A 14,870-nucleotide genomic window follows, 5' to 3' on the forward strand; every position below is an offset into this window, starting at 1 on the left:
AAGAAAAAAAAAAAAGAGTGGGAGAACCGTATACGGATGGAAGCTCCAGTAATGGGAAACTGGGTGGAGATTATCCGTCGATGGATAATGCATGAAGAAAGGGTAAAGTAGCTTGACTCCAGACCACTATCTACTTAATCTTGGATTTAAATACGAGCTGCTATGCAATATGGATGCTCTAATTATTGCAGTTCCTATTACTTACTGTAGAGTGTCCTTACTTTCCGCGTCTAAATTGAAGGATACTAAAAGGAAATATATATATATATATATATCTATCTATATATATTAAAAGCAAAAAATATTACTTAGGGATCCTGGTGTATGAGAACGTACAATTTTTGAAATAGTTTCTCTCACTTTTACCTCTACCTTACCATACCCCACTGCACCCTAGTATACTCTCGTATACTATTTCGTCCTTACGATCATTCTCGTCTGCTCTATCTTTATTGCCCTCTGCTTTCACCTTGTACCACTACTTTCTCTGCTTCTTCCTTTGTTTTTCTAAAATTCCACGTTTAACCTTGTAGTAAAAGTGTGCTTAATTTTCTATGGAAAAGTGCGCTGAGGCAATATTACATAAGCTTGCCCTTATTATAAATTGGTCGGCGATAATCTCGCCAAACCAACACCGAAAATCCACACCAATAGTAACTACACTGCCCTTTTTTTTTTTCCTTTTCAAATTTCGTAGTCTGCAACGCCCCTTGCCATTTCCATTTCCATTTCCATTTTTATTTTTATTTTTATTTTCATTTCTATTTCGATTTCAATATCATAACTATTATTATTATTGCAATCATAGCTACGATCACAATTGCCAGTACCTGATTTAACAGATATCAATGAGTCGTGCTGAGGTTGATTTGCAGACAAGTGTCAAGAAAGCTTGTAATAGCGATGAAGTGCCACCAAAGCGTAAGCATGTCCGAGCATGTATTGTCTACACATGGGACCACAAGAATTCACGTGCATTTTGGAATGCAGTCAAGATCCAGCCTTTGCAGAGCTCGGAAATCCAGTTGTTCAAAGCATTGATAATGATCCATAAGGTATTGCAAGAAGGTCATCCAAACACACTTAAAGATGCGTTCCGCAACAGAGACTTTATCGGGTCCTTGGCAACGGTTTTTCCTAGTCACGGACTGGCATATGGAAAATTGATATACCAGTACGACAAGTATCTTTTGCAGAAATTGGATTTCCACCGCAACAATCCAGGTTTTAATGGTACTTTTGAGTACGAGGAATACCTTTCCTTGAGAGCTGTAAATGATCCGAACGAAGGTTACGAGTCAATTTTGCAGTTGATGGATCTTCAAGATCTGATCAATGACTTGCAACAACTTATTTTTGCTACTATCCACCAAAGCCGCAACAATTTGTGTAAAGTTAGTGCTTTGGTGCCTTTGATTTCGGAGTCATATGGTATATACAAGTTCTGCATCTCAATGCTCAGAGCTTTGTATCAGCAATTGGGCGAGGATGAAGCACTCAAGGTATTGTTTGATAGGTTTGAATCGCAGCATTTCATGCTTCGTGATTTCTACACAGATTGCCATTCAATAAAATTTTTGACAAGCTTGATAACTATACCTCGTCTCCCCAATAGTTCACCCGATTTAATGGTCCAAGAGGACGGCCAGCCAGCTCCACGCGCCCGTTCTGTGAGTGATCTTGGTGATAATCACCAGCTTTCGCAAATATCGTCTCGTGCCACTCCGAGCCTCGCCGAGGAACCTTTTACTGCGCCACCTGAATCCGTTGACAATTTGTACACTGAACGTAATGACAATTTGTACCAGCAACAACAAGAGCAAGAGCAACTTCAGCAACAATTGGAGCTCCAAAGACAACAGCAATTGCAACAACAGGAGCAGCAGCAGAGATTGTTTGAACAGCAGCAGCGGGAGCAAGAGCGTAGATTCATGGAAGAGCAAAGGGCCCTCCAAATGCAGCAAACCCAGCAAAACCAAGGTCGTGTAGCGGAGTTGGAGCGTGATTTGCTCATGTTCAAGAGCCAATATGACAATGATCAGCTGCTTTTGCAACAGTACGATTCAAGAGTGAAAAGTTTGGAGAATGAGTTAGCTGCCTTCAATGACACAGCAGCACAACAAGTCAACTCCAAGAGCGAGCAAATAAAGAATTTAGAAGACCAAATCGCAAATTGGACCAAGAAGTATGAGTCCCTTGCCAAGCTTTATTCACAGTTGCGTCAAGAACATTTGAATTTGTTGGCCAAGTTCAAAAAAATTCAACAAAAAATTAGCAGTGCTCAGGAGTCCATCTTGAAGAAGGAGAAACTAGAGAAGGATCTTAAGGCTAAGAATATTGAGTTGGCAGATTTGATCCGTGAAAGAGACAGAGCTAGACTCGAATTGGATAGAGTCAGGGCGGGCAAGGATCAAGAAATTGAGAAGCTTGAAACACAAATAAGAGAACTCAATGTGTCTGCATCGGAGTCAGGAAAGTTGCAGAATATGAATCTTAGTTCACTCATGGCCAAACACGAACGAGAATTGAGTGACTTGCAACTGCAGCTCAAGGAAAGAAACAACAAGCTCGAGCAATTGGGCGACTTAAACGGGTTGGAAGCCAAATTGAGAGATAAGGATATTGAGTTGGAAATCGCCAACCAATCTCTTGAAGCAGCATACCAAGAACTCACCCGGTTCAAGGAAGACCAAGATGATATTGTGAATGCAGAGATTGACCACATTATCATGGAGCATCTATCCAAATTCAAGGGGTTGATTGATTTATTTTTGGACAACAATATCAAAAGGGTGTTGGACACAAAGCGTCAGCTTACCTTACCGGGCCACACCGGAACTTATGGTTCATCTCCCGAACATTTACTTTCCATCATTGAGCAATGCTCAGACGTGGCAACTGATTTGGCATCGACATTCAACGAATACATTGCGGAAAATAACAACCAAGACGAAGAAGTGTTTTCCAAAATCATTTTGAATACTTCCTCGTTGGCAACTTTTTTGAACGAGTTGGCATTGAACGCCAAGGCTTTTGCAAAGGGTTCGCCCAGCGCAGACGAAGAGTCTATATTGCTGCAAATGAGCAATATTTTGGACGATGCGGAAAATTACTATTCCGGCTTGAAAACTAACGAGTTGGACAAGTTTAAATCTGACGACGACAAGATTGACGCTGTCATTGATCTCAATCTCGAGTTGCAAACCTCAATGAAACTACTAGGAGGACTCTTTGACGAATTGCGGAGCTCAAGTGCAATTGATTTCAAGGGTGGTAACTTAGAGGATCTTTTGGACAGAGAATTGAGCCAAACTGTGAAGACTGTTGATCATGCATCACAATTCTTGACAAACTTAATGAAAGACGTTACCATTTACGGCGGAGACGTCAAGGTGCACGAAGCGCTTCTTGCCTGTGCCAAAGCGATAACAGATGCAGTTGCCCGTTTGATAAAAGCTTCGGTGTCTTCACAAAAGGAGATTGTCGATAGAGGAATGGGCAAACAGTCTCGAACGGAGTTTTACAAGAAGAACAACAGATGGACGGAAGGTCTCATCAGTGCCGCTAAGGCAGTAGCCGGAGCAACTAACATCTTGATCCATACTTCAGATGGGGTGTTGAGACAAAAAAACAGCCACGAAGAGTTGATTGTTGCGTCTAATGAGGTTGCGGCATCTACCGCACAACTAGTGGCAGCTTCGAGAGTCAAGGCCGACTTTGTTTCCAAGTCTCAGAACACGTTGGAGGATGCGTCAACCAGTGTCACCTCAGCATGCAAAGCTCTCGTCGAACAAGTTAGAAGTTTGTTAAAGAAGGAGGAGGAGGTAGAGACGATTGACCTCAGCAAACTTACTCCATATGAGGGTAAGACAATTGAAATGGAGCAACAAGTCCTCATATTGAAATTGGAGAATAAGCTTCTTTCTGCCAGAAAACGCTTGGGTGAAATTAGAAGACATGGTTACAGAGACGATAACAGCGATGATGAGTAAACCGTAGGTGCGAGGAATGAAACGTTTTATTTAGTATCTGTATAGTAATTTTAGAAAAAGTCACATAAAATTTACGATTTAAACAACCCTTGAAACAAAATACGGAAGCAACAATCACATTAACCACTACATTTTTGCTCTCCCTATACGCAGCAATTGCCGAAACACTATATTGCCAAAGACTCATTAAAATACTACTAGTATATCACCATGATAAAATTTAGACAACAAATAGTTTACAAAAATAAATATCACTATATTTGACCAAGCTTATAACGAACGGTAAACACAAAATCTTTCAAAAAATACAACGGCATATTCTGACCATACACATTGCAATTAAAAACAGAGATAAATAGAACTCAATATGAAAGATACTAAGCATTACTCACAAACCTTGAATATCACAGACTATGAAGAGGTTTTTTGAGAGCAACAGCCGTCGCATAGAATGGAATGGGGGTTTCAAACACTACCGCTGGCGAACATTAAAAATCAACAAGTCAAAATCGGTCGGAAAAATTACAAATATCTCGTCACAAGAACTAAATTCAACCCTATCTTTGCTTTCTAAATTGCCAATCGACAAACTAAAAAAAAGAAGTTCAAAACAAACGACGTTATAAATGCTTTACTTAAACATCTACAATGAAAATGAGATCGCTCTATTAAGCCATTTTCAGAGATGCATGGGAAGCAAAATATAGCACAAGAAGATCATTCCCCCCAAAATTCCCCCAATTGAAATATGTCTAGATCAAATATATTAAACCAAAATGGAAGGAATTCGATAATTAGAAAGAACAGATATTTGTCTTCATAATTCAACAATTCGATGTTAATAATTTTCACGTATCTACATGTAAAAAGACTGTTATTGAAATACAAATAAGGACCGATGATGAATACATTTAATAATTTGTAATTCAACTCAAAACCATAGTTGTATTACCAAAACAAGGTTATGTGATTATATCTCAAGTAAAGCTTAAAAACCACTTCTTATGAATACAAGGCTGTGCCCACAACACGTCATGTCGAACTCATTATGCACTTTATTTTTTATTATTGTGGACCAAGACGTAGACAGAAACGTCATTAGCAAAAATAGTCACACAGTAAACACACATCTTGATTTTTGGTCAATGCAGTATGGTAGAACTCGTAGAAATTTTGCATTATCTCATGCGTTTATTTTATATTAAAAAACGTTAGCCTTTATATATTAACCTCAATGAATAGTGTTTAGCTCATACCTAATAGTGGATTGTTTTCAACATTCAGCAAGATGCAAATGTTATCGAATTTTGTAAACAATTTTTTTTATTTGCATCGTCAGTTAATATCTGTGAAATTTTTGCGACTTTTATAATAAGCTTGCCTTTAGCACATTTCTTTGAATTTGGTAGTACACACTTTCGCTCAGGTCTCCGAATGTTACATTTCATTTGTAGCATATGTATTTAAACTAATTTAAATGAACGTATGTGCACGGAATTGTAATCTAACTTTGACTTCTTAGACCTATAATTATTACAAAATTTTACAAATAGTGAAATTTCTACATAATATATATTCTAGAGCAAATGTAATCTAGTATAGAACAGGCAGCAGGGTCTGCAAGTCATTTCATACTTCGTGAGAACTCGAAATTTTAGCCAAAATTGGCTAATTTACTATTTGTTAGCTTTCATTCTACATTAAAGAATTATAATCATGCCTTTTGTCTAGTAAAAAGAGGCTTTTTAGTGTTAATTAAATGGTTGAACTTTATCACGATACATTCGTACTCACCATGACTTAGCCAATCACATGATGTATAGCGAGCCTTTTTGTTTTATAGCTTGCATCACGTATATGGAATTTCATTAGATATCTTAGAGCCAGCCTACGGAAAAGACGATAATTTATCTTTATACACTTCAGACGCATTTGATTGACAAATGAGTTTAAACAATAAAGTTGAACATCTAAGAAGTTGGCTTATATAAGTTTAATACAATTATAAATCTAGGAATTGAAATCAACTTATACAATGTAGTGTTGTAAATTATTGTTTGATTTCCAAATGATACTTTATTAATATTGTTGTAATGTTACTTTTTTGTTAATCGAGTCTCACACGAAGTAATTTTTTAAAGTATTTGCTAAAGATTCATTTCGCAAAACAAAATCCAATAATCAAGTGTTGAAATCACCCCCCTGATCCCAATTCTATGTTTACAAGTATTTGTTGCATTATATTTTAACTGACTTCCCTAACGGGTTTCTAAGAAAGTAGTTAACCGTTGTATATTGTTTGAAAGTAATGGTCATTGTTATAATTGGTCATATTGAGCACTGAAATAATATATATGTGATGGTACTTATAATTTGTTAATATGATGCGGTTGCGTTCACTTTAAGGGCGAAACATTTTTTTGCAAATGATGATTTTGTTAAACAGAAGTTTCATAGCTGTAATGCTTTAGCTATTTCTATGTTAAAAGTATGGTCGAAGAATATATGAGTATTTGTTTTTTGTAAATTTTTTCGTTACACGTTAGCATTAAGTATTTAGTGATTGTCGTTATTTCTTCACATAAGGTTCCATATATAGATGAAGGGTGTTGTCCAATAAGTTTATCGTGGGTGGTATTGTATTGTCGTCTTTAGTTTAATTTTATTATAGATTAAAAAAATTAAAGCTTTGATTATGCTGATGCGCTTATCGTTAATATAAAAATGGGTTTTGACCTTGATAATGGGTCAGTACCTTTTCTTCATATTGTTGAGAAATAATGCATTATTGTTTCTCGGCTCTGAGTGTTGTCCTCGTATATTTTAGCGTAATTTTTTTTGGTAGTGTAGGTAGACGTTGGTCAATATTTCTAGTTGTTAATTGGTTTCATGTGTCATAATTTTGGTTTGAAGGTAATATAGATACGATTTAATTGAGGCGTTTTAATAAGGATTGAATTCAAATTTTGTTAATTCAAGGACAATTGTACTTTTATTAAGCACGCTTGGGTTTAATATTTATTCATATCCGAACTATATTAAGTTTGGAAGGAGTTGTACTTTTTCGCAGTAGGTTTTAGGCAAAGAGGTCATGTGTCAAGAGATTAAGTCTGCGAGTGATGTTTATAGTCAAAATTGGAATTACAACTATAAATGATATGTAAATAATGACATTTTCGCTCAAGTATCAATAGGCTATATATGATGCTCTAGATTTCAGATGACGGATCAACAATCTAAGGGGCAATTGCAAAAAAGACCAGCTTTCATTAATATGCACAGTTAGTTTGCAATCGTCATCGACATGCGCAATTCGTGAGATAAAGCATCTAAGCCACTTAGGTATTTATCCTCGTGTGGATCATGCTCCGAAAACTCAAAGTTCGGATTGCTCATGATGGTCCCCATGCATGCGAGCAAGGTTTCAGTTGTCGTTTTGCTCTTGAAAAGTGCCTGTGACTCAAGGTCTGTCAACATTGAAGGGCTCATTTGCAAACTCGATATAGACGCGTCTTCGCGATCATCCATACGCGATAGAAGCATTGGTTTCAAGATGACCCTGCTAAAAGCCTGGATTAAGTATGTGTCAGCATCTAGCATTTGATACCTTGAACAACCGAGCTTTTCAACATAGTCTCTGTTTAGTAGCAACTCAAGTGGATGCATTATGGTTATCACCAAGAACCTCGTTCTCATATTGAAGTGTGTCCAGCAGCTCGATACAATGTCCCAGCGGTGAATCGGGCTATCGTTTATTACATCCCGTCCTTCTTGTCGATTATTCTTTCCTCCGCCTTGGTACCCATCGATCAACATATGCATACACATATCTAAAACCTCGTTGAATTCTCTAGAGAAAGTTTGAAGAGCATGGCCATTCGATTCCTCCAGATGAGGATTGATAGTATTAACGACTTGTATTTTTGACGGAGATCTCACTCCTTTTCGGTATTTCGCCAACTTGATGTTTGTGGCTGCAAATGGGTTTGCTTCCTGGAACACATCTTTCACATAATTTCCAAGCTCTTCGACTGACACGCCAAGTTGCTTACTTAGTAACCAATCTGAACTTTTAGCATTGTTGTTGATTTTACTAATGCCATTGATGTTGTTGCTAGTGTGGTGCTGATACTGGTGATGTGCGTTGAAGTTGCCGTTATTTCCAGATGAATCAAAAAGAGGCTTCAAGATTTGAAAAAGTCTTAGCTGAAATTTAGAAAGTGCAGGCTGATCTCTATTGGTCTTGATAGCTGTCTTGGAGTCCAAGATTTCACTCAAGACTTCGTTGTGCGGGTGGTGCTTGTTGATCTTTTGATAGATATACAGATCTGTTGGTGTAAACATTTTTCGCTGTAGCTCAACCAAAGTGCTATAGTCAGAGTTCCCTTCGCTATCTTCTGCAAATAAATTACCCTGAGTGAATCTAAAAATTGCCGCAAGGTCTGGATCGCTGACTATAGAGTTGGAGTTGCTTGAAGATAAACCCACTACGTTTTTAGATTGGCTCGGAAGTGAATCCTTGCGGCCCTTGCCTTCTGCCTTCAGTTGCGCACTGCCCAAAGGCTTGTGAAAAAAGTTTTGAATGCTCATCACAGGTGAAGCAAGCGATAATTTTTTTTGTTTTCTCTTTAAGGAGCTAGGTGAGGAGTTTTGAGAAGTAGTGCTGTAGCTATCCTGTCCATCAATAAAGTTCGAAGGGGGTCTTTCAAGCTCGAGACTTGCAGAATGCAGCTTGGTTTTACTTGGCAGTTTCTGCTTATCTTTATGTCTGTGCCCTGAGGAGATACGTGAGCCTATATGAATGGAAGAGCCGCTTCTCCTGACATATTGGTTATCTGCGCCTTCCTCAGTAACATTGTTTTCTCCTGCTTTGTCTCCTCCATTTCTTCCTTCTTTTTGACTATATTCTTGCTCTTGCTCTTGCTCTTGCTCTTTCTCTTCTTCTTCCTCCTTTCCTAACTTTCCTTTTCCTTTTTCTCTTTCTTTATCTTTATCTTTTTCTTCATGATGGCTTGGATTTGCTTTCCGCAAGCTTGTATGGGCACTCGCTGTTTGTATAGAGTTTGAAGATTTATTTCTTGTAAAAAGCCTTGCAAGTGGATTCGACTTTGTTCTTGCACTTGCATCAGACGTTCGCGAGCTGCTCGTGGTTACTTTTCTCAAGTTGTTAAAGTCCACGTTGGAAACGTGCCCCACATGCTTGAAAGTCTCTCCCTGATGGATTGAGGACGATCTCAGTTTCGGTAATGACTGACTGTCGATTGTATCATCGGCAACACCTCCAACACCACCATTGCCTGCTTCTAGATCTTTTCTTGTACATTTTCCTATATCGGCTACTTCACTTGCTGGGATTTTGTTATTCGCGGTTGCAAGGTTCCTTGTATCGCGGTCAGACACATTACCATTTGTCACCATTGCTCAAAGCTTTATTTTTAAAGAAAAAAGCAATGTGTGCTTATTTTTTTTGTGGAAAGCAATTCGTCCTCTATATGCGACTCCTCTTCCCTGAAATTCGCCCTATTCAAAGTAGCAAGCAAATGACACTCTCTTGGTTTTTGAAAGGTCGCTGCAAGTGCGGAGACATCAAGAGCACTTGCGTTCTATAACAATTTTGGTTTTTTTTTTTGAATCCGAATCACGTTTAGTTACGATGTTGGGGTGCGCAATATCAAGAATTTTGAGTAGAAAATTAAAAACAGAACAACAGAAAAAAAAAAATGCTCTATAAGAAACATAAAAGTAGAATAGACAGGGTTTGGCGGACCAAGTGGCTCAAAAAGTAATAGCGATTAAGCTTACGAAAAAAAAAAAATATATATTTGTATGTTCTGTCTCATATGATTCAACACGACAACTGATTAAGCAGTGGAAACTAATAAGTTTAAAATGCTGTTTAAAGATAAAGCACTGGAAGCGTTGAAAGAAGGTAACTACACAGGTGCTATAAATTTCTACACATTGGCATTGAAAAACGAACCGTCCAATTCCAAGTTGTTCTCGTCGCGAGCCAAGGCGTACTACTTGAACCTTCAAACTGGAAGCAGTAACCCAACACAAGCTCAATGGAAGAAAATAGCCGATGACTGTTCTACTTCTTTGTCCTTGGATAAGGATAACTATGACGCGATATACTATAATGCATTAGTGCAATCATATGGCTACAAGAGATTGGAAAAGGGTCTCAAGCTATTAAATGAAGCATACACCAAATCACTAAGCCGGGTCAAGCAGTCTAAACATTACCTGTTACCGCAAGAAATTTACATGGAGATCTTGAAGCTCAAAGCAAATATTCGTGAAATGAGACTCCATGAGAATTTGGCCAACGCAAACCCCTTTTTTAACAAGTTGGTATACCTTCTCCAGCAAGAGTATGAAAGGAAATTAAAAGAGCTCATGTCAAAGGACATGCAGAAACCTGCTTTTGATTATGCTACAACAAAATTGGCAGTGGAATACAACAATGAGATTAAACAATTGATTGATATGTTTGAATTGAAGCGCCGCAATGTTGAAGAGCAACACAAAGAAGTAAAGGAGTTGAAAAAAGATGAACAGAAAAACGGTAAAAACAACAACAGCAGCAGCAGCAGCAGCAGCAGCAGCAGCAGTGATAGTAGTATTGCCAGTAGTGCTAGTGGTAGTGGTAATAGTGAAAAGAAACAAGCACTTGATGTTGGGATTGAGGCTCCAGAATACTTGTGCGATCCAATCTCATTTAACATTTTCCATGACCCTGTGATTACGCCGTCCGGTCAATCCTTTGAAAGATCGTGGTTATTCCAATACCTCAGCTCCAATGAATGTGACCCATTGACGAGACAGAAGTTGACAAAAGAGGACTGTTACCCGAATTTGGGCCTCAAGGCTTGTGCCGACAGATACCTTGAAGATGTTGCAAACCATTCGCCTTAGATCGATTTTTACAACCCGCATCTCGTGCAGAAAAGCCAAGACATTGTTTTCTTCATTCCTTGTGAATCACAAGAATACATGTATAAGTCTAATGACTCTCATGAAAACTACCAACCATTACGTTGTTAAATTTAACATGTCTTTTTTTTGTTTCCCAGTATTTTTTTTTTTTCTTTTTGCTTCATCGTCATCCTCTTATTCTCTTATCCTCTATCGATTCTCTGCGCTCACCAGTTACCATTTATTTCTATTGTTTATTTTTTTTATTTTTTATTTATTTTTTTTGTCAAAATATGCACGTCGTGTTAAACAATATTGTTTTTGTTTTGATATTTACCAGATCCAGATCTTTATTTTCAAGGTATGGCTTGGTCCCAGGTCTTTCCATTGCAAGACTACATAATCTCATATGCTGACTGGGAATTGAATTTTTGATCCTGTTGCTATCCTCTCAATTTCACTTTTCCTTTCTTTTTTTTCTTTTACTTTTGCTACTGTTGTCGGTATTCAACTAGTTAGTTTTATTCTATTCTTGTTCCCCACAAGGACAAACTACTACTACTACTACTCCTACTCCTACTACTACTACTACCAATGCATCCAAACAGCAATATGGACCTGGATCTCGACCTCGAGATCCCTTATGCTGCACATGTCAGCTCGAAATCTCCAAGAAGACGGTACCAGCCATTGGACGATGATGACCCATTCGAAAGTCCATATGAGAATAACCCATTTGAGGAGTCAGCACAATTTGCTGCATTTCCCAGCTCTATTATGGAGCAACAGCACCAGCACCAGCAGCAACAAGGACAACAGTATAGCCAACCAGATATGAAGCGTTCGCCCAATATCTTTTCCAAGAGCATTGGCCTTTCAAGTAATAATAGACATTACAACAGCAACAACAATAAAAACAAAACCAAAACCAAAACCAAAACCAATAATAATAGAAATAACCAGTCGCCGAATAAATCACCAACAAGGTCGCCTTTTGTTGGGAAATTGCCAGATTTGAGTTATAGCAACAACAAAGTTAATAATCATACTAATGATAATGTCAACATTTACAGCAATATTGACATAGATGCTGGTGTTGGATCATCACCAGACACTGCGCGTGGAATGTATACCTCGAGAGAGTCACCCAAACGACAGAGGGAGACAGAGATCCTGATTGATACAGATTATCCTGCTTATACAGGATCACCTACTCGGTCTCTTAAATCTAGCACAATCAGTAGTCAACGGTTTCTCGATCCCCCTGAGCCAATCTTTGCACCAGGGTCCTTTGAAGATGATGACGACGACGACGACGAAGAGGAGAAACAGAATCCTCAAAAAGTGCAAAAGGAGGTTTCAGAAATTGACGACGACCAAGAGACATATTATGAAGATAGAATGGGACGTAAAAGCACCGAGTCCAAGCTCAGTCAAGGGTGGCACGAAACCCACTCTCTTCATTCGGGGTCCACAGCTTATAGTGGATACACTAGAGATAGTGCAGAGTCGAGTCATGAGTCGGAATATTTTGGGAGATCAATTGATGGAAACATGATGCAAAATGTGGCCAATGGGTACATACCAAACAGAGAAAAGAATGTAACACGAAGGAAGGTTAGAGTTGCTGGGGGGAATAGTGGTAATTTGGTATTGGAGAACCCAATTCCGGAAGAACTCGAAAAAGTGTTGGCAACCACCGAATCTCCATTTGGAGAGTTTACTAATATGACGTACACGGCTTGCACGGCTAATCCTGATAACTTTATGGATGACGGGTTCACCTTGCGAGCTGCCAAGTATGGGCGCGAGACGGAGATTGTTATTTGTGTTACGATGTATAATGAAGACGAGATTGCTTTTGCACGTACTATGCATGGAGTGATGAAGAATGTTGCACATCTCTGCTCGAGACAGAAATCAAAAGTATGGGGCAGAGACAGTTGGAAAAAGATCCAAGTTATCATTGTGGCAGATGGAAGAAACAAAGTGAAAGACTCGGTTTTGAAATTGTTGACTGCCACCGGATGTTATCAAGAAAACTTGGCTCGCCCATACGTCAACAACCAAAAAGTAAATGCCCATTTGTTTGAATACACAACACAAATCTCGGTGGATGAAAATTTAAAATTCAAAGGAAATGAGAAAAACCTCACACCAGTGCAGGTCCTTTTCTGTCTTAAGGAACAAAACCAAAAGAAAATCAATTCTCACCGTTGGTTGTTCAATGCATTTTGTCCAGTTTTGGACCCAAATGTGGTGATCTTATTGGATGTCGGTACCAAGCCAGATAATCATGCCATATACAACTTGTGGAAGGCATTTGACAAAGATTCCAATGTGGCTGGTGCTGCTGGTGAGATTAAGGCCATGAAGGGCAAAGGCTGGATAAACTTGTGGAATCCGCTTGTCGCATCTCAAAACTTTGAGTACAAGTTGTCAAACATTCTTGATAAGCCATTGGAGTCCTTGTTCGGATACATTTCAGTTTTGCCGGGAGCTTTATCGGCCTATCGATACATTGCCTTGAAAAACCACGATGACGGTACAGGGCCACTTGCATCCTACTTTAAAGGTGAAGATCTTTTGAAGTCTCACGAGAAAGACAAAGAGAACACGAAAACCAATTTCTTTGAAGCCAATATGTACCTTGCCGAAGATCGTATATTGTGTTGGGAACTTGTTTCCAAAAGAAATGATAACTGGGTTCTAAAGTTTGTCAAGCTGGCCACGGGTGAAACCGATGTGCCCGAGTCAATTGCCGAGTTTCTTGCGCAAAGAAGACGGTGGATCAATGGTGCATTCTTTGCAGCGTTATATTCGCTTTACAATGCCGGCAAAGTCTGGCAAACTGACCATTCTTATGCGCGTAAGTTCTGGCTCCACGTTGAGTTTACATACCAAATGGTGAGTTTAGTATTCTCCTTTTTTTCGTTGAGCAATTTCTACTTGACATTCTACTTTTTGACTGGTTCCTTGGTTTCATACAAAAGCCTTGACCACAACAGAGGGTTCTGGATTTTCACAATTTTTAACTATTTATGCATCTGTGTTTTGACCTCGCTATTCATCGCGTCCATTGGGAACAGGCCACACGCCTCAAAGAACATATTCAAGACGTTGATTATTTTGTTAACGGTATGTGCATTGTACGCCTTGGTTGTTGGTCTCGTGTTTGTTATCACCACCATCAACCTGTTTGATACCGGTGGAGCGTCGACGTATGTGTTGATAAGCATTGTTGTCTCGCTCCTTTCGACATATGGGCTATACACTCTATTGTCGATCCTTTATATGGACCCATGGCATATGATTACTTGCTCGCTTCAGTATTTTTTGTTGATTCCGGCATACACTTGTACTTTGCAGATATTTGCCTTCTGTAACACCCATGACGTTTCTTGGGGAACAAAAGGTGATAACAATCCACAGGACGATATTTACAACCAATACATTGTTGAGAAGAACGATGACGGCGAGTATGAGGCGACGATTTTGGACGTCAATGTGGACGAAGTTTACCTCGAAGCGTTGTACGACATTCGCTCAAAAAGATCAAACAAGAAACTCGCTGCAACTACAAGCACAAAAACTGTTCTTGATGGCGACGATTATGCAAAAGATGTTAGAACCAAGGTCGTGCTAGTTTGGCTACTTGCAAATTTGATTTTCATTATGACCATGGTTCAAGTATACGAACCAGGTGACACGGCAAGAAATATATATCTCGCTTTCATTTTATGGACTGTGGCGGTGTTGGCGCTCTTTAGAGCAATTGGCTCGATTGGATACTTGGTACAAAATTATGCAAGGTTCCTCGTTGAGATGAAGAGTAAATGGATGCGAAAAAGAACTGGCTACGCAGTTACTAGTCAAAACGCTCTTAATTGAAGAAAAGAGAGACAAAATTACTGATACCCTTTATAAAGATATGCCAATATATAAATAGATAGATATATA

The 14,870-nt window shown here is 38.8% G+C and overlaps 4 protein-coding genes across 4 annotated transcripts; 3 read left to right on the forward strand and 1 right to left on the reverse strand. All coding sequences in view use genetic code 12, as the record gives it.

Annotated features, from left to right (window-relative positions):
- Positions 1 to 848: 848 nt before the first annotated feature.
- SLA2 (sla2 Src-like adaptor 2) lies at positions 849 to 3,992 on the forward strand (the record flags this gene model as incomplete). The annotated part of the gene is made up of 1 exon (XM_001523544.2): positions 849 to 3,992. The coding sequence occupies one exon, from the start codon at positions 849 to 851 to the stop codon at positions 3,990 to 3,992; it is 3,144 nt and encodes a 1,047-aa protein (XP_001523594.2).
- A 3,282-nt stretch (positions 3,993 to 7,274) lies between these two features.
- PVL30_005148 (uncharacterized protein) lies at positions 7,275 to 9,410 on the reverse strand (the record flags this gene model as incomplete). Its single annotated transcript, XM_001523545.2, has 1 exon — positions 7,275 to 9,410. The coding sequence occupies one exon, from the start codon at positions 9,408 to 9,410 to the stop codon at positions 7,275 to 7,277; it is 2,136 nt and encodes a 711-aa protein (XP_001523595.2).
- A 471-nt stretch (positions 9,411 to 9,881) lies between these two features.
- On the forward strand, positions 9,882 to 10,910 carry PVL30_005149 (uncharacterized protein; the record flags this gene model as incomplete). The annotated part of the gene is made up of 1 exon (XM_001523546.2): positions 9,882 to 10,910. The coding sequence occupies one exon, from the start codon at positions 9,882 to 9,884 to the stop codon at positions 10,908 to 10,910; it is 1,029 nt and encodes a 342-aa protein (XP_001523596.2).
- A 612-nt stretch (positions 10,911 to 11,522) lies between these two features.
- On the forward strand, positions 11,523 to 14,801 carry CHS1 (Chitin synthase, class 1; the record flags this gene model as incomplete). Its single annotated transcript, XM_001523547.2, has 1 exon — positions 11,523 to 14,801. The coding sequence occupies one exon, from the start codon at positions 11,523 to 11,525 to the stop codon at positions 14,799 to 14,801; it is 3,279 nt and encodes a 1,092-aa protein (XP_001523597.2).
- Between the last annotated feature and the right edge of the window lie 69 nt (positions 14,802 to 14,870).

Source organism: Lodderomyces elongisporus, chromosome 7, assembly GCF_030384665.1.
Source record: "Lodderomyces elongisporus chromosome 7, complete sequence".
Taxonomy (NCBI): Eukaryota; Fungi; Ascomycota; class Pichiomycetes; order Serinales; family Debaryomycetaceae; genus Lodderomyces; species Lodderomyces elongisporus.